We start from the raw sequence: 20,878 nt of genomic DNA on the forward strand, positions 1-20,878 counted from the left end.
CACAGTCACTTTTCTGTTCGCTTAGTTTCTTAAATCTCCCTTGACTTCTCCCTTTCTCTTTTCCTCTGCTGTCAGCTGCTTGCCACATTTCATTGGTTCTCCCATCACATTATTTTTCACCCCTTACTGCATGGTTCCATCTTGGCAGCTTTGTTCAGTTTTTCATTATGTCATTAGACTTATTTAATAGGCTAGACTCATAAGTTTCTTTCATGTTGATTTCACATTGATTCACTTCCTCTTCATTTTTCTGTATTCAATCAGATTGGTATCACTGAAGTAAGGATTTAGTCATTCACTTTTTAGGAAAGTGCAAATAGTTATTACGATATGCCGTGATTTGTTTCCAACTCATCATTCTCCATTAATCTACTACTTTTCACCTAAAGGAACCAGACTGTCCCCCAAATTTTCATTTCTTCATATATGACTTGGTACTTTTTCTTTGCTCATGCCATCTCCATTGTTTTGAATGGTTTATCTCCTATAACTCCTTGTTAGAATCCTCCCTACCCTTCAAGGCCTGTGTTCAAATACTGCCTCTTCCATATGACTTTCCTAAGTTTGCTGAGTTTTTAAACAATTGCTTTTGTTGTCTGACATCCTGTTAACATCCTGCTTTATGTTAAGTTGTTCATATTTATATTCATCTTTACATCTTCCATAATGCCTGACACACTGGAATCACTCATTGAGTGAATGGTTGTTGAGATTGGTATGCATTGTTTTAGTAAAGAGGATTAATGGAATAAAATTGTTGATTCATTTAAATTGGATTCTTCCTTTCTCTGAAAAATTTTAAGGTAGAAGAAAATGTAACTTTGAAGAGAGACTAACTGTTGGTTATAAAAGAAAGAAATTGATATATTTGGAACTTAAGGCCCTTCTTGCTGGCAGCATTGTGCATTTAGAATCAAGAAACTTCTTAATCAAAGGATTATCTAAGGTCTAACTCATAAAACATGTATGTCTGGCAGCAGTTTAAAAATGAGCTGTTTTTATGGGGTTGCACATGGTCTTTCTCCACACCCTTCCCTGAAGCTAATTCTTAAGAGGTGAGACTTAGAGAAGTTTGGTCATGTAAAAAAATCAAAGATGAAGAAAGACTAATGTGCTTTCCCTGAAGTAAATGCAGTTTGAAAGGTTTAGCATGTTGCTTTGCATATTTACACTACGTTTTCATTAATTTTCTATTTGGCAATATAGTTGCCAAGTTTTTCAAGGAATATATTGTAGTGAAACCTCAGAGTACTTTTTCACCTTTTTTAGAATACCTGAAAGACTTCTTCCCCTCCCTATGGTAAACCATTATAAAGACTTAATTTTTTTTCACTTTCAATCCTTGGTATTTAACTTTTGAGTAAGAAACAGTTTTTTATGTTGGTTTCAAATGTTGCATTGGAAAGGGGGATTAAGCAGGTGGAGTAAAAGGATGTGAAGTTCACCTACCCCTAAAAGCACATGAAAAATACACCTACATGTAGAAAAATTCTCACTGAAAACAAACTGGAAACTGGCAGAACAACTGTACAACCAGGGCTGCAAGAAAGATTCTCACGTAATTGGGTAGGATGGGAAGAAACACTGAGCTGAGACCTCTGCCCCTAGGAAGGACCTAAGAGGAAGAGGGAAGGAGTGTGGGTGGACACTCACCCTGGGAAGTAAGCAGTTGGAGCCACGGGTTGGGAATCATAGTTCTGGGGTCCTCTGTAGAGGAGGCAAGGCCCCTTGGCTGCTTGGTGAACCAGTGGGACAAAGAGAAAGGCTGGAAAAGCCTGGACTCCCCTGTGAGGAGTACGTGGGTACTGGCTTGCTAACAAGAAACACACTTAAAAAGGAACAGAGCCATTTCAAGCCTGACTACCAGGGATTCTGCTCTAGCAACCTGGGAGTGGACCCCACCCCGACAAGGCAACACTGTCTACCACTGAGAAGAGAGGAAATCCCACCTTAAGTCCTGTGCAGGCCAGGACTAATACCAACCACTAACACCAGCGTGTGCATCCGCTATCAAGGTGATCATGGCTAGCACATCCTGAGGAAAAATGTGTCTGGCATCTACATCAAGTTCAGCCCTCACACCAGAGACAATAGGCATAAACAGTCTACATGGGGATGCTGCTATGTAAAAACATCCTTCAAGACCACAGTGGATAACTTAACACCTAAATTCAGAGACAGAGTTAAGTAAAATGGGAAGGCAGAGGAACTACCCTCAAAAGAGCAAGGAACTACCCTGAAATAATAAATAATGAAACAGAAGTAATCAGTCTACTGGTAAATGAATTCAAAAATTTTATAATAAAAATGTTAACTGAACTAAGAAAGAGAATTGATCTAAGCACAGATAATTTCTAGAACCAATAAAGATCCAATAAAAAATAGATAATTCAGATTTCCACTTGGAACTCTGGTCTGAAGTGTCTAGTGCAAGGCCTCCACATGTGATTCCCTATGAGCACGTGAAACTAGACAAAGCACGAAGGAAAAAAGAACACAGGCACGAGTCATCCCTAAAAAGAAATCAACACGAACCACTCAATCAGCCTTTCCCTCCAAGGACAAAATCCAAAAGGAAGAAGGAATAAAGCCTGACCTCAAGTGGAGCAAGTTAGAAAAAATGATGAAAAGACAGAAATACAGTACAAATGAGAGAGCAAGGTAGAAACTCAAAGACCAAATAAACAGAGAGGAAATAAGCAATCTACCTGAAAGAGAATTCAGAATAATGATAGTAAAGATGCTCTGAAGACTTGAAAATAGGGAAAATGCAAGAAACATTTGACACCGTTAATATAATCACCAAGGACATAGAAAAAATAAGAAGCAAACAGAGATGGGGAACACATTTACTGAAATGAAAAATACTCTAGAAGGAACCAGTAGCAGAGTAACTGAGGCAGAGGAATGGATAAGTGAGCTGGAAGATGGAATGGTAGAAATAAGTGCTGAGGAGCAGAATAGAGGGAAAAGAATGAAAAGAATTGAGGATAGCCTCAGAGACCTTTGGGACAATATTAAACTCACTGGCATTCAAGTTATAGGGGTCACAACTTAGCAGCAGCAGCAGAGGAAGAGGAAAAACAGAAAGGCACTGAAAACAGTTTTTAAGAAATTAGATCAAGACCAAGAAGCACAGAGAGTCCCTTACAGGAGAAACATGTTGAGACACACATTAATCAAGCTGACAGAGATTAAGCACAAAGAAAGAATATTAAAAGCAGCAAAGGAAAAGCAACAAGTAACATACAAGGAAAAACTCGTATGTTTAACAGCAGATCTTTTAGCAGAAACCCTGCAGGCCAGAAGGGAATGGCAAGATATATTTAAAGTACTGAAAGAGAAAAATCTACAACCAAGATTACTATGCTTGGCAAAGATCTCATCCAAAATTGATGGAGAAATCAAAAGTTTTACAGACAAGCAGAGGCTAAGAGAATTGAGCACCACCAAACTAATCCTGCAACAAATACTGAAGGGACTTATATAGCCAGTAAACACACAAGAAAGACCTACAAAAACAAACCCAAAACAATCAAGAAAATGCCAGTAGGAACATACATATCACTAATCACCTTGAATATAAATGGATTAATGCACCAACCAAAAGATACAGACTGAGTGGATACAAAAATAAGACCCTACAAGAGACCCACTGCTGCCTAGAGAGACCCACTTCAGACCTAGAGACACATACAGACTGAAAGCAAAAGGATGGAAAAAGATATTCCATGTGAATGGAAACCAAAAGAAATTCGAAGTGGCAGTCCTTATTTCAGACAAAAATAGACTTTAAAGAATATTATAAGAGACAAAGGAGGATACTACATAATGATCAAGGGATTACTCCAAGAAGACATAACAATTGTAAATATTTATGCACCCAACATAGGAGCACCTTGGTACATAAGGCAAACACTAACAGGCATAAGAGGGGAAATCGACAGTAATACTATAATAGTAGGGGACTTTGACATTGCATTTACACCAATGGACAGATCATCAAGATAGAGAATCTGTAAGGAAGCACAAACCTTAAATGAAACATTAGACCAAATGGACATAATTGATATCTTCAGGACTTTCCATCCAAATGCAGAAGAATACACTTTCTTCTCAAGTGCACATGGGACATTCTCTAGGATAGACCACATCTTGGGTCACAAATCAAGCCTCAGTAAATTTATGAAAATTGAAATCATATCAGGTATCTTCTCTGACCACAACACTAGGAGACTAGATATTAACTAGGAAAAAAAAAAAACAGCAGAAAACAGAAATTCATGGAGATTTAATGATACATTACTAAATAACAAAGAGGTTACTGAAGAAATAAGGGAAATCAAAAGATTCCTAGAAACAAATGACAGTGAAAACACGATGAATGACCTAAAACCTATGGGCTCAGCAAAAGCAGTTCTAAGAGGGAAGTTCATAGCAACACAACCGTACCTTAGGAAACAAGAAAAGCATCGAAGAGACAACTTAATTCTGCACCTAAAGAAGCTAGAAAAAGAAAACGGAGAAAAGCCCCAAAGTCAGCAGAAGGAAAGAAATCCTAAATATCAGAGCAGAAATAAATGAAAAAGAAATGAAATGTTACCAAAGATTAATAAAACTAAAACCTGGTTCTTTGAGAAGATAAACAAAATTGACAAAACATTAGCCAGACACATCAAGAAAAAAAGGGAGAAAAGTCAGATCAACAGAATTAGAAATGAAAAAGAAGTTACAACAGATAATACAGAAACACAAAGGATCATAAGAGAATATTGTAAGCAACTATATGCTAATAAAATTGACAACCTAGAGGAAATGGACAGATTCTTAGAAAAGTTCAATCTCCCAAGACTGAACCAGGAAGAAATAGAAATTATGAACAACCCAGTTACAAACATTGAAATTGAAACTGTGATTTTAAAAAACTCCCCCCAAAACAAAACCCCAGGGCCAGATGGCTTCACAGGCGAATTCTATCAAACATTTAGAGAAGACCTAATGCCTATTTTTCTGAAACTTTTTCAAAAATTGCAGATGAAAGAACACTTCCAAACTCATTCTGCGAGGCCAAAATCACCCTGATACCAAAACCAGGCAAAGTAAAAGATGCTCAGTCGCGGCTGACTCTTTGTGACCCCATGGACAGTCCATGGAATTCTCCAGGCCAGAATACTGGAGTGGGTAGTCGTTTCCTTCTCCAGGGGATCTTCCCAACCCAGGGATTGAACCCAAGTCTCCCACATTACAGGTGGATTCTTTATCAGCTAAGCCGCCAGAGAAGCCACGAAACCAGACAAATACAACACACAAAAAGTTAAATTACAGGCCTATATCATTGATGAACATAGATGCAAAAATCCTCAACAAAATTCTAGCAAACAGAATTCAGCAACACATTAAAAAGCTCATACACCATGATCAAGTCAGATTTATTCCAGGGAGGCAAGGATTCTTCAGTATGTGCAGATCAATCAATGTGATACACCATATTAACAAATTGAAAGATAAAAACCATGTGATCATCTCAATAGATGCAGAAAAAGAAAAGCCTTTGACAAAATTCAGCACCCGTTTATGATAAAAATGCTTCAAAAAAGGGGCATGGAAGGAACCTACTTCAGCATAGTAAAGACCATATGTGATAAGCCCACAGCAAACATTATTTTCAGTGGTGAGAAACTAAAAGCATTCCTGCTAAGATCAGGAACACGACAGTGGTGTCCACTTTCACCACTGTTATTCAATATAGTTTCGGAAGTCCTAGCTACCACAATTAGAGAAGGAAAAAAATTAAAAGTAATCCAGATTGGAAATGAAGTAAAACTTTCACTGTTTGCAGATGACGTGATACTATACATAGAAAACCCTAAAGAAACTATCAGAAAATTACTAGAGCTAATCATTGAATTCAGCAAAATCACAGAATACAAGGTCAGTACACAGAGATCACTTGCATTCCTATATACTGACAATGAAAAATCAGAAAGAGAAATTAAGGAATCAATCCCATTCACCATTGTAACAAAAAGAATAAAATATCTAGGAATAAACCTACCTAGGGAGACAAAAGACCTGTATATGGAAAATTATAAGACACTGATGAATCAAAAACGATGTTAACAGAGAGATAGTCCATGTTCCTGGGTAGGAAGAATCAATATTGTGAAAATGACTGTACTACCTGATGCAATCTACAGATTGAATGCAATCCCTATCAAACTGTCAGTGGCGTTTTTCACAGAATTTGAACAAAAAGTTTCACAATTCATATGGAAACACAAAAGACCTCAAATAGCCAAAGCAGTCTTGAGAAAGAACAATGGAGCTGGAGGAATCAACCTTCCTGACTTCAGACTATACTACAAAGCTACAGTCATCAAGACAGTATGGTACTGGAACAAAAGCAGAAACATAGACCAGTGGAACAAGATAGAGAGTTAAACCCATGCACCTATGGGTACCTTAGTTTTGACAAAGGAGGTGAGAATATACAACAGGGAAAGATAGCCTCTTCAGTAGGTGGTGCTGGGAAAACTGGACAGTTCAGTTCAGTCGCTCAGTCGTGTCTAACTCTTTGCGACCCTATGAACGGCGGCACCCCAGGCCTCCCTATCCATCACTAACTCCCGGAGTTTACCCAAACTCATGTCCGTTGAGGTGGTGATGCCATCCAACCGTCTCATCCTCTGTCATCCCCTTCTCCTCCTGCCCTCAGTCTTTCCCAGCATTCGGGGTCTTTTCAGATGAGTCAGCTCTTTGCATCAGGTAGCCAAAGTACTGGAGTTTCAACTTCAACATCAGTCCTTCCAGTGAAAACCCAGGACTGATCTCCTTTAGAATGGACTGGTTGGATCTCCCTGCAGTCCAAGGGATTCTCAAGAGTCTTCTCCAACACCACAGTTCAAAAGCATCAATTCTTCAGTGCTCAGCTTTCTTTATAGTCCAACACTCATATCCATACATGACTACTGGAAAAACCATAGCCTTGACTAGACGGACTTTTTACTATGCTTTTTACTATGCTTTCTTGGCTGGTCATAACTTTCCTCCCAAGGAGTAAGTGTCTTTTAATTTCATGGCTGCAGTCACCATCTGCAGTGATTCTGAAGCCCTGAAAAATAAAGACAGCCACTGTTTCCACTGTTTCCCCATCTATTTTCCATGAAGTGATGGGACCAGATTCCATGATCTTTGTTTTCTGAATGTTGAACTTTAAGCCAACTTTTTCACTCTCCTCTTTCACTTTCATCAAGAGGCTCTTTAGTTCTTCTTCACTTTCTGCCATAAGGGTGGTGTCATCTGCATATCTGAGGTTATTGATATTTCTCCTGGCACTCTTGATTCCAGATTGTGCTTCCTCCACCCAGCATCTCTCATGATGTACTCTGCATGTAAGTTAGATAAGCAGGGTGACAATCTGCAGCCTTGACGTACTCCTTTTCCTATTTGGAACCAGTCTGTTGTTCCATGTCCAGTTCTACTGTTGCTTCCTGACCTGCATACAGGTTTCTCAAGCTGCAGGTCAGGTGGTCTTGGATTCCCATTTCCTTCATTACCCTGATACAAAAACCAAAGACACTATAAAAAATTACAGGCCAACATCTTTGATTAATATGGATATAAAATGAATGTAAATACAAAATATTAACAAATTAAAGCTTAAACAATACACAAACAGGATCATATGTTATGATCAAGGCGTATTTATTCTAAGGTCACAGGAATGGTTCAGTGTACACAAATCCATGTGATACACCACAATAACAAAAGAAGAGACAAAAATTACATGATCATCGCAATAGATGCAGAGAAGGCATTTGCCAAAATCAAGATCCATTCATGATAAAAACTCCTATCAAAGTGAGTATAGTGGAAATATGTCTCAACATAGTAAAGGCCACTTAAGAGAAACACACAATAATACTCAATGGTGAGAAATTGAAAGCCTTCCTGCTAAATTCAAAATCAAGGCAAGGATGCTCACTCTCACTGCTTCTGTTTAACATTCTGTTGGAAGTCCCAGCCACAGCAGTCCGACAAAAAATTTTTGAAAAAGAAAAGATATACAAAATAATAGGGAAGAGGGGAAACTGTCACTCTTTGCATATGACATGATACTTTATATAGAGAACCCTAAATTCTGCACCAGAATACTGCTAGAACCAATCAACAAATTGAGGAAGATTGCAGGATACAAGGTTAACATACTGAAATCTGTTGCATTTCTACTATACACTAATAATGAAATATCAGAGAAAGTAAAAAAGACAGTTCCATTTAAGATCATGTCAAAATAATAAAATAGGAATAAACCTAAGCAAGGAAGTGAAAGACCTATATTCTAAAAAACTGTAAAACATTGATGAAGGAAATTGAAGATGATTCAAAGAAGTAGAAAGATATTCCAGACTCTTAGATTGAAAGAATTAATATTATTAAAATAGCCATATTACTCAAAGCAATCTACAGATTTAAGTGCAATCAGAATACACAAGATATTTTCTGCAGAACTAGAACAAATAATCCTAAAGTTTATATGGAATAACCAATGACCTCAAATTGCCAAACCAATTCTGAGACAAAAGAACAAACTGGAGGTATAATCCTCTCAAACTTCAAACTATACTCCAAAGCTGTAGTAGTCAGGACAGCATGGTATTGGCATAAAAACAAATGCATAGATCAATGGCAAAGAATAGAGAGCCCAGAAATAAATCTACACATCTACAGTCAATTAATCTATAACAAAGTGGGCAAGATAAACAATAGAGAAAAGATAATCTCTTCAAGTGATCCTGGGAAAGCTGGATGACCATATGTAAAACAATGAAACGATAACATTCCTTCATACCATATACAAAAATAAAGTCAAAATGGTTTAAAGACCTAAATCTAAGACCTAAAACCATAAAATTGCTAGAAGAGAGCATTGAATACTCTTTGACATAAATTGTAGCAAAATTTTCTTGGATAAGTCTCCTAAGGCAAAAGAAATAAGAGCAGAAATAAACAAATGAGACCTAAATAAACTCAAAAGCTTTTGTACAGCGAAGGAAAACATCAACAAAACAAAAAGACAACCTGTGGAATGGGAAAAAATACTTGCAAATGATGTGACAACAAGGGGTTAATATCCAAAATATACAAAGAACTCATTACAATTTAATATCAAGGAAAAAACAATCCAGTCAAAAAATGTGCAGAAGACTTGAATAGCCATTTTTCAAAGAAAATATGTCGATGGCTAACAGGCACGTGAAACAGTGCTCATCACTGCTGCTTATTAAGAAATGCTAATCAAAACCACAATGAGGTATTACCTTATACCTGTCAGAATGACAACCAATAAAAAGTCAACAAATAACAGATGTTAGAGAAGCTGTGGAGAAAAGGGAACCCTTGTACACCGTTGAGGGAAATGTCACTTGGTACAGGCACTGTGGAAGACAGTTTGAGTTCCTTAAAAAACTAAAACTAGAACTACCGTATGATTCAGCAGTTCCACTCCTGGGTATATAGCTGGAAAAACAGAAATGCTAATTGGAAAAGACAGTGCACCACAGTGTTCATAGCAGCACTGTTTATAATAGCCAAGATGTGGAACCAGCTCAAGTGCTTGCCAACAAATGATTGGATTAAGAAGATGCACCAATACAGGAACTACATTCAATATGTTGTAATAACCTATAATGGAAAATAATATGAAGAATAAATATGTATATAACTGAATCACTTAGTTGTACACCTGAAACTAACACAATATTTTGAGCCAACTTTTATAAATCATGCTCGTGCTCATTTGCTAAGCCATGTCTGACTCTTTGGGACCCCCATGGAGCCCATGGGACCCCCTGGAGCCCACCAGGCCCTGTCTGTAGGGTTTCTCAGGCAAGAATACTGGAGTCAGTTGCTATTTCCTTCTCCAGGGAATCTTCCCGACCCAGGCATTGTCAGGCAGGTTCTTTATCACTGAGCCATCAACTACAATTTTTAAAAAAGAATTTTCTTATGTATGTATACAGAGAGGAATATCATAACACACATCAAGGAATATTACTCAGCCATGAAAAATGAAATAATGCCATTTGCAGCCACATGGATAGACCTAGAAAGCATTATGCATAGTGAAATAAGTCAGAGAAGGGCAAAGACTACATGATATAACATATGTGGAATCTAAAAACAATACAGATGAATGTATATACAAAACAGAGTCACAGATACAGAAAACAAACTTTTGGTTACGAAAGGAAAGAGGGAAGGGAGGAAGTACAGATTTGAGGTATGGAATTAATAGATACAAACTACTGTATATAAAATAGATAAACAAGGATATACTCTATAGCATAGGGAAGTATACTGAGAATCTTGTAATAACCTGTAATGGAATATAATCTGCAAAAACACTGTTTAACTATGCTGTATGCCTGAAATTAACAGAATTTGTAAATTAATAGTACTTCAGTAAAAAAGCATTAAAAAAAAGCCGCAATATTTTAACAGGAAAACATCTCCTTTGTTTATAAAGGGGAAAATATTAGGAGACAAATTTACATAAATTTGATAGACTGTCTACTTTTACTTCATTGATAACATGAAGCATGACATTTATTATCAGCTTCCAGGTGAAATACCATATTCCTTAAAAGACCAGAAATAAAGAAAAACTTACTTGTAACTAGAGTTATTTTAGGGTAGATAGAGAATCAAGTTAGTTAGAATTCAGGGCAGAAGGTTAGTGTCTGTATAGGAGTATTTCCTCACTTCACATAGTTTTCAGGGATATGATTTTACTTTTTCTTGAAAAATGACTTGAGTATGATATATTTATAAAATAGGTTCAAATTAGTAAATATTCATTGAGCACCGATTATACGCCAGGTACTATGGTAAGGGATAGATTAAAAGGTAAGAGGAGACTGTTCCTGCTTTCTGGAAGTTCACAGTCGGGCACAGAAGAAACCCTTTTTTGTAAGTATGATAATAGAGATGTGCCCTTGATTACCAGTGCTCCATATGCAGTTATTAATAGTTGTGAGAAAAGAAATCTTCATATGGCACTAAGGATAGTAAGAGTAAAGAAATATTCCTGTGACTGAATCTCAGATTTAGGTTATCATTACCTTACTTGTTGAACACTCTCTCTGCCTGTCTTCATACAAAGTACGTGGTTACAGTTCATGTTAAAGTCATTTTGTGACCTTATAAAAACTTGTATTCAGAGATAAACACGTTTGTATGGTGATTATAGTTAATAATCTTTATACCAGAGAATAAGGGAATTAGAAAAATAAACCAGCAAACAGCAAACAAACCATGGACAATATGTGTTGTAAGAACCAGAAAAAGTTAACATGCTCAAAGTTTTTTTTTTTTAGTTAATAAAATTTGGAAATAGACATTCTATAATTAGGAGTCCATTTTTTAATCATCCTTCTTTAATAACATATTGGGCCTGTTGTTTTATCATATTCTTGGAGAAGGCAGTGACAACCCACTCCAGTACTCTTGCCTAGAGGATTCCATGGGCAGAGGAGCCTGGTACGCTGAAGTCCATGGGGTCACGAAGAGTCAGATATGACTGAGCGACTTCACTTTCACTTTTCACTTTGATGCATTGGAGAAGGAAATGGCAACCCACTCCAGTGTTCTTGCCTGGAGAATCCCAGGGACGGGGGAGCCTGGTGGGCTGCTGTCTATGGGCCCTATCTGTTTCTTTATTATCCTTTCCCACCAAGATTTTAAGTTCTTTGAGAGCAAAGACTTCCAGTAGTTTTGTGTTGCTCATAACACCTGCAGATTACAGTGTTAAATAACTAGTAGATGCTTAATACAAATTTTCCCAAAAAAGTAAATGCTGTTTGTCAAAAAAGACATTTCAAAAATACGACTAGTTAGTACTGGTGATGTCAGTACTATGGCTTCCTATTTTGTAAGAGTGGTGAATTTGTGAATTTAAATACTGTTTAGTACTTAGTGGAATTTATCCTCTGTGGTGGGTTAAAGCACCTTCTGGTCTACAATAAGTAGAACATTTCAATAATTTGAATTCTATAGATCCTGAATTGGCTACGTATGTATGTTTTCTTTTTGTATCGGTGGCCTAGTAATTCTTAGATGTTCAAATATGTCAGACTCTCAGACTGGTAGATGGACTTAAAATAATAATAAGTGGACAGTATAATGGTGTTAAGGAGAAGAAAGAGATGGATATGATGTGCACATTGCTGTTTCTTCTTTGCTCTTTATCTTTTCCTTTCAACGTAGCATCAAAGGGGAAAGTTATCACATGGAATAAATTTGAATTTGAGAATACAGGTGTTCAGTATTCTGAAGTAACCCTAATATTTTTTCAATACTTAGCAGTCTGTTAGGACCCTAAGCATATTTGCTAAAATTAACTGTGTGTTGGTATTTTTTTTTTTTTATCTCTGATCACCTCCCGTTCTAAGTTTCCATCCATCTCTAGACTCCTGTTGGAGAAGGAAATAGCAACCCACTCCAGTATTCTTGCCTAGAGAATCCTGTGGACAGAGGAGCCTGGTGGACTGCTGACCATAGGGTCACACAGAGTCAGACACAACTGAAAAGACTTAGCAGCAACAGCAACCAGACTCCTGTGTATTTCTGATATTCATTAATTCATTAGCAATTTAAAAAATTTCCTTTTATTCCAGAACATTTACCAGGTCCTGAGATAAGCTGGTAAACAAGGCAGTGCCCCTGAATCCTTAAAAGTATGTAATCTAATAAGAGGATAAATACAAATCACTTGTGACTGGTAAAGATGCTCTGAAAGTAAACAGAGCGTGCAGTGGTAGTTAGGATGGGACACCTAACCCAGTCTTGATATTTAGGAAAAATTTTATAAGAAAAGATGATTTGTTTCTTGAGGCCTTCTTACTTTCTTTCATCTTCTAAAGTTATTATAAGAAGCTCTGTAAAATGTCCGTATTCCGTAACCAATCTCAAAGTAATTTGCTGGTCGATTAAAACAAAATTCAGACAAAGACATAAATGAGGACTGACTCTACTAAGCATTATTTACATTAATGATATGAGTTCATTGACACAAAAGTATTTTTAAATGATTTTTAATTGATGGCATAGATAATATATTTCTGAGTAGGAAAATCCAAGGGCAACTCACCCCTAATCATAATAAAGTAATAACTCACATTTATTAGCCCTTAGTATTTGTCAGACATTAAGCTAGAAACTTTAGGTTCATTATATTCAAGTGAAATACACAAATAGAGCAAACTCTTAACGTCCATTACTCCTCTCATTGTGTACAAACACTCGATTTTCTACAGGAACCTGAAAGAGAGTCTGCTTAAGATCAGTGGTTTAGCAAGCAAACGTCAATATTAGAATCCTCTAACTCACTGATTTTCAGCCCTTTGGAACTGAGGGGGATGGTTATAGCATGAAAAAATACATATTCAGTGTTGCAGCTCTCTTGACTTCTGATATTCAAAAATTCAAAATATCTAATTTATTTTGATATTTCAAATGACTGTAAAGAAGCTCATCAGATATTTTATGTTTCTAAAGCTAGGTTTGCATTTTAAAAACTTCCTGTATAACATCATTTTCTGATACTTACATTTATTGTATTATGTACTAGAAATTATAATAAAGAATGTCTTTTTCCATGATTTTATGCATTCATACTCGTTTCTGTTTAGAATTTTTCCTAATTACTTGAAGGAAGCAACATTAAACAAAAATGATTAAATTCTGATCTTTACTCTGCCCACATTACAGTTTCCTATTTTGGAAGCGTGGTGAATTTGTGAATTCAAATACTGTTTAGTACTTGGTAGACTCTAGAATTGAGGTCTCATTTTTTGGAAGTTGAAAGTTAACTTTTTTGAGATCCAATTTACATAAAATACGATGCACTCATATTAAGTATACAGTTCAATAAGTCTTGACAGATACATATTCATACAGCCATTACCTTAATTAAGATACAGAACATTTCCATCAACCCAAAAAGTTGTTTCATATATCTCATGCAGTCATTCTTACCTCTCCATCCGTCTTGTCCCTAGGCAACCACTAATCTGCTTTTTGTTACTATAGTTGACTTTTTCACTTGTTCTACATTGGAATCATGTAATATTTATAGTCTTTGTATCTTCCGTCTTTTGCTTAGTGTGATGTTTTTGTGATCCATATTTGTTGCATGTGTGAGTAGTTCCTTACTTTTTTTTCTTGCTAAGTAGTGTTTTATTATAATGGATATATGACTATTTTTTAAAGAATCTGTTTGTCTGTTAGTGGACAGTTGACAGAGCATGGTCCGCTGGAGAAGGGAATGGCAAACCACTTCAGTATTCTTGCCTTGAGAACCCCATGAACAGTATGAATAGGCAAAAAGATAGGACACTGAAAGATGAACTTCCCAGGTCGGTAGTTGCCCAGTATGCTACTGGAGATCAATGGAGAAATAACTCCAGAAAGAATGAAGGGATGGAGCTAAAGGAAAAACAACACCCAGTTGTGGATGTGACTGGTGATAGAAGCAAGGTCCGATGCTGTAAAGAGCAGTATCGCATAGGAACCTGGAATGTCACGTCCATGAATCAAGGCAAATTGGAAGTGATCAAACAGGAGATGGCAAGAGTGAACATCGACATTCTAGGAATTAGCAAACTTAAGATGGACTGGAATGGGTGAATTTAATTCAGATGACCATTATATCTACTACTGTGGGCAGGAATCCCTTAGAAGAAATGGAGTAGCCATCATAGTCAACAAGAGTCTGAAATGCAGTACTTGGATGCAGTCTCAAAAATGACAGAATGATCTCTGTTCGTTTCCAAGGCAAACCATTCAATATCACGGTAATCCAAGTCTATGCCCCAACCAGTAACACTGAAGAAGCTGAAGTTGAACAGTTCTATGAAGACCTACAAGACCTTCTAGAACTAACACCCAAAAAAGATGTCCTTTTCATTATAGGGGAGTAAACGCGAAAGTAGGAAGTCAAGAAACACCTGGAGTAACAGGCAAATTAGGCCTTGGAGTACGGAATGAAGCAGGGCAAAGGCTAATAGAGTTCTGCCAAGAGAACACACTGGTCATAGCAAACACCCTCTTCCAACAACACAAGAGAAGACTCTACACATGGACATCACCAGATGGTCAACACCAAAATCAGCTTGATTATATTCTTTGTAGCCAGAGATGGAGAAGCACTATATAGTCAGCAAAAACAAGACTGGGAGCTGACTGTGGCTCAGATCATGAACTCCTTATTGCCAAATTCAGACTTCAATTGAAGACAGTGGGGAAACCACTAGACCATTCAGGTATGACCTATATCAAATCCCTTATGACTAACAGTGGAAGTGAGAAATCGATTTAAGGGTCTAGATCTGATAGACAGAGTGCCTGATGAACTATGGATGGAGGTTTGTGACATTGTACAGGAGACAGGAATCAAGACCATCCCGAAGAAAAAGAAATGCAAAAAAGCAAAATGGCTATCTGGGGAGGCCTTACAAATAGCTGTGAAACGAAGAGAAGTGAAAAGCAAAGGAGAAAAAGGAAAGATATACCCATTTGAATGCAGAGTTCCAAAGAATAGCAAGGAGAGATAAGAAAGCCTTCCTCAGCGATCAATTCAAAGAAATACAGGAAAACAACAGAATGGGAAAGACTACAGATCTCCTCAAGAAGATTAGAGATACCAAGGGAACATTTCATGCAAAGATGGGCTCAGTAAAGGACAGAAATGGTATGGACCTCACAGAAGCAGAAGATATTAAGAAGAGGTGGCAAGAATACAGAAAAACTTTATAAAAAAGATCTTCACGACCCAGATAATGACGATGGTGTGATCACTCACCTAGAGCCAGACATCTGGAATGTGAAGTCATGTGGTCCTTAGGAAGCATCACTATGAACGAAGCTAGTGGAGGTGATGGAATTCCAGTTGAGCTTTTGGCAAATCCTAAAAGGTGATGCTGTGAAAGTGCTGCACTCAATATGCCAGCAAATTTGGAAAACTCAGCAGTGGCCACAGGACTGGAAAAGGTCAGTTTTCATTCCAATCCCAAAGAACGGCAATGCCAAAGAATGCTCAAACTACCACACAATTGCACTCATCTCACATGCTAGTAAAGCAATGCTCAAAATTCTCCAAGCGAGGCTTCAGCAATACGTGAACCGTGAACTTCCAGATGTTCAAGGTGATTTTAGAAAAGGCAGAGGAACAAGAGATCAAATTGCCAACATCCACTGGATCATCGAAAAAGCAAGAGTTCCAGGAAAACATCTATTTCTGCTTTATTGACTATGCCAAAGCCTTTGACTGTGTGGATCACAATAAACTGTGGAAAAGCCTGAAAGAGATGGGAATACCAGACCACCTGACCTGCAGCTTGAGAAGCCTGTATCCAAGTCGGGAGGCAGCAGTAAGAACTGGACATGGAACAACAGACTGGTTCCAAATAGGAAAAGGAGTATGTCAAGCTGTATACTGTCACCCTGCTTATTTAACTTATATGCAGAGTACATCATGAGAAATGCTGGGCTGGAGGAAGCACAAGCTGGAATCAAGATTGCCGGGAGAAATATCAATAACCTCAGATATGCAGATGACACCACCCTTATGGCAGAAAATGAATTAAAGAGCCTCTTGATGAAGGTGAAAGTGGAGAGTGAAAAAGTTGGCTTGAAGCTAAATTCAGAAAACTAAGATCATGGCATCCAGTCCCATCACTCCGTGGGAAATAGATGGGGAAACAGTGGAAACAGTGACTGACTTTATTTTGGGGGGCTCCAAAATCACTGCAGATAGTGATTGCAGCCATGAAATTAAAAGACACTTACTCCTTGGAAAGAAAGTTATGACCAGCCAAGACAGCATATTGAAAAGCAGAGACATTACTTTGTCAACAAAGGTCTGTCTAGTCAGGGTTACAGTTTTTCCAGTAGTCATGTATGGATGTGAGAGTTGGACTATAAAGAAAGCTGAGTACCGAAGAATTGATGCTTTTGAACTGTGGTGTTGGAGAAGACTCTTGAGAGTCCCTTGGACTGCAAGGAGATCCAACCAGTCCGTCCTTAAGGAAATCAGTATTGAATACTCATTGGAAGGACTGATGCTAAAGCTGAAACTCCTGTACTCTGGGCCACCTGATGCGAAGAACTGACACACTGGAAAAGACCCTGATGCTGGGCAAGATTGAAGGCCATTCTGAAGGAGATCAGCCCTGGGTGTTCATTGGAAGGAGTGATGTTGAAGCTGAAACTCCAGTACTTTGGCCACCTGATGCAAAGAGCTGACTCATCGGAAAAGACCCTGATGCTGGGAAAGATTGAGGGCAGGAGGAGAAGGGGGACAACAGAGGATGAGATGGTTGGATGGCATCATTGACTCAGTGGACATGGGTTTGGGTAGACTGTGGGAGTTGGAGATGGACAGGGAGGCCTGGGGTGCTGCACAGTTCATGGGGTCGCAAAGAGTCGGACACGACTGAGCAACTGAACTTAACTGAGTTGTTTCTAGTTTTTCACTAGAAAATGAGGAAAATTGCTGAGAACATTTTTTTTTTTTTTACCAGCCTTTATGTGGACATGAGCTTTCATTCCTCTTAGGAGTGAAGATGTTGGGGCATATGTAATTATATACTTTAAGAAATTTCTACCATCTAACATTCCCACCAGCATTGTATGAGAGTTCCAGTTGTTCCGCACCCTTTCTGGTACCTGGTATTATCTGTCTTTTCAGTTTTAGCCATTGGTTAGTATATAGTGGTGTCTCTTTGTGTTTTAACTTGCATTTTCCTGAAGACAGCAGATGTTGAGTACCTTTGCATGTGCTTATTGGCCACTGATGCATCTTTGTGTGTGATGTATTTTTTCAAACCTTTTGTCCCTTTAAAATATGTCTTCCATTATTGGATTGTAGAGTTGTTTTTTTAAAAAAATAAGAATATGGATACAAGTGCTCTATCAGTAATTTGTATTACAGATGTTTTCTCCCAGTCTGTGGCTTGCTTTTTCATTTTCTTATTACTGTCGTTAGAAAAGCAATTACTTAAAATTTTGAATCCAATATCCTGGGTTTTTCTTTTATGATTGGTGCGTTTTGCATCCTGAAAGATCCCTGCCCATCCTAAGGTCTTGAAGATTTGTTCCTATGTGTTCTTATGAAAAGTTTTAGCTTTTATCTTAAGGTTCATGGTTTGTTGTGAGTTAATAAATTCAGGTCTAAGATTCCTCTTTTCCATTTAGGGATCCAGTTATTCTAGTTTGTCGTCTGTAGTAGGCTCATGTGTGCTGTGCTTAGTCACTCAGTTGTGTCCGACTCTGCAACCCCATAGACTGTAGCCTGCCAGGCTTCTCTGTCCAAGGGGATTCTCTAGGCTAGAACACTGGAGTGGGTTGCCATGCCCTCCTCCAGGGGATTTTCCCAACCCAGTGCTCGAACCCAGGTCTGCCTCATCACAGGCAGTTTCTTTACCGTGTGAGCCACCAAGGAAGCTCATACTTGTGTCATTTCATAGCAAGAACTATGCATGTATATTCATTAACATGCAGTCTTTAGCACTTCCTTTGTTTTGTACATCAAACTTATTTAAAAGATCATGCCTCTGTATAAAAATATTAATTTTGAAGTAGTTTTTATTTGCTAGTCATCATTACACTTGTGTTATTTTTGTATATTGTTTTTATATATTCATTTTTGGTGAAGCATTTGGATTCTGTAAAGCTGGAAGTATATATTAAACCTTTGGCTAACACAGAGTTCAGGATCTCCCGATCTTGCTCTATGATAAAACCAGCCCTGGGCACTAATCAGGGTTCTGTTTTATCCCTGTTCCTTTGGTTGTGGTCTTCTTTCTCTCATCTTACCTTGACAATTTTTGTTTGCTGTTTAACTGGAAGGAAAACAAATTCTCTGTAGCAATCAGGTAAGTATATGAAAGAAATAAAAGAGCTGGTTAAGCTCACAAGTTCTTTTATCTTTTCTACTGTATTTTCTTTTTATTATTTCTGAAGGCCAAAGTGTTTCTTTCCTTTGGACTTTTCAGAAGAGCCACGGGTACTCTCTAAGCATTCCTTTCTTTTTAAAGGTCTGTTTTTCTGAATAGGTGTTTTTGAGAGTAATACTGAACTTCTCTAGAGTTTACCATGGGCTGCTTCTAGCCTAATGTCCCAGAAAGTTCGATTGTCTTGGGTTTAAATACCATTTAGAGCACTGAGGAACACAATGAAGTGGGGGTAGAATTTTATATTACAGATAAATTGCATAGACTTGAATGGGCTTCCGTCTGTCTCCTCTCTAATACTTTACCTTTTCCAGTTCACCTTAGCTATTTTTAATCCTGGAGCAGTTCTACTCTACCTTTCCTTTGAGAAACCGATACATATGACTCTGTGATATTCTTGTGTTTGTTTTGCTTATGGGGTTAGTGCTCTTTATTTTTGACATGGGTTTCATGTGCTACTTTGTGTTTCTCCAGGTTCATTACTAATAATGTGATTATTGACTTATTTTTCCCTCTGTTTTCTCTTTCCTTCTCTCCCTATCCTGTGGTTCTTGTGCAGGTCTTGTTCAGCGTTGTGTGATCATCCAGAAGGATGACAATGGATTTGGGCTGACGGTCAGTGGAGACAACCCAGTGTTCGTACAGTCTGTCAAAGAAGGCAAGGCATTTTTAAAAAACAGTCTTGTCACTGGGAGCAAACAGAGTAAGAATAGAGAAGCTTAAATAATGTCCATTGCTTAGAATAAAACAATCACATAATTATAGGTCATATGGCCTTACTGTACTAGATTTGTTTTCAGTGTTAGTTATAGGCACGAATTTATCCCGGTTGACTTCCTTTTGCATTTTATGGAAAGAAAAAAGTTCTTGTATGTTTTAGAAAAATCACATGACTCTTCAGTCATGATATTTTAAGCATCATTACTTATAGAAGTTTGTATAATTTTTTTTCTTCATGGCACCGGAGATATTTAGGTAGTGACAGATTAAAGAAATGGTCGTAGGCTCAAAAAATATCTGTCTTTTCCCCTCAAATGACTATGATATCTTATACTACTGCAATATTACCATATATTGAATACTTTCTTTATGTTAGTTGCTGTAATTTGAGTGAGATATTTTGGTACTTTTTAATCTCCATTTTACAGGGGATATTGAGTCTTAGAGTGAGAAAAAAACAAACAAACAAACATAAAATCTGACCATGGTCACCCAGCTAGTGAGTGGCAGAAGCAGAATTGGGACCTTGTCTGTCTGACTTTACAATCCATGTTTTTAACTATTTTGTTACATGCTTCTCTTTTGAGAAGATTGTCAGTGAATGTAAATGAATTACATTTTAAGAATTAATTTCTATTACAGATGGAGCAGCCATGCGGGCTGGAGTACAGACAGGTGATCGAATCATCAAGGTAAGGAAAAGACTGCTAGGAAATTTATGATAGAAATATAAAGCAGCATATATTAGCCATATTTTAATTTTTTAGCTTGAATTTTTATTAAAAGCTACACATTATAGATGATGGATTTATTGACTATAAAACATTATTTCATTTATCTTAATATTAATGTTACCCTTTACTGTAAAGCATAATAAAAGTTTTGAATAAATAGAGTCACGTGTGTTCTTGGGCAGGAGAGTAGCTCGCTGTTATAAAGATCTTATTTCTCCAAGGTAATCTCTTAGCAAGAAGTTCTTATCATAATATATTAATAAATTTGGGAGGTGTGCTGTTCCTTGTCAAACTTCCAAATGACTATTTCTTCTAAACAAATTTTGCAAAGGTATTATGGGAAGAGGTAAGCGGGAGGTGAGATGGTGTAGATTAATTTGAAGCAAGTGACTGTAGTATAAATATGGATCT

General features: G+C 37.4%; 1 protein-coding gene across 4 annotated transcripts in view; it reads left to right on the forward strand.

Annotated features, from left to right (window-relative positions):
- Positions 1 to 20,878, forward strand: part of ARHGEF12 (Rho guanine nucleotide exchange factor 12) — a 158,176-nt gene that overhangs the window by 78,979 nt on the left and 58,319 nt on the right. For all 4 annotated transcript variants that reach the window (XM_052652357.1, XM_052652359.1, XM_052652358.1 and 1 more), the window contains 2 exons: positions 19,573 to 19,671; positions 20,376 to 20,425. In XM_052652357.1, the coding sequence (XP_052508317.1) occupies positions 19,573 to 19,671; positions 20,376 to 20,425 (149 nt within the window). The remainder of the gene's footprint in view (positions 1 to 19,572; positions 19,672 to 20,375; positions 20,426 to 20,878) is intronic.

This window comes from Budorcas taxicolor, chromosome 15, assembly GCF_023091745.1.
Source record: "Budorcas taxicolor isolate Tak-1 chromosome 15, Takin1.1, whole genome shotgun sequence".
NCBI lineage: Eukaryota > Metazoa > Chordata > Mammalia > Artiodactyla > Bovidae > Budorcas > Budorcas taxicolor.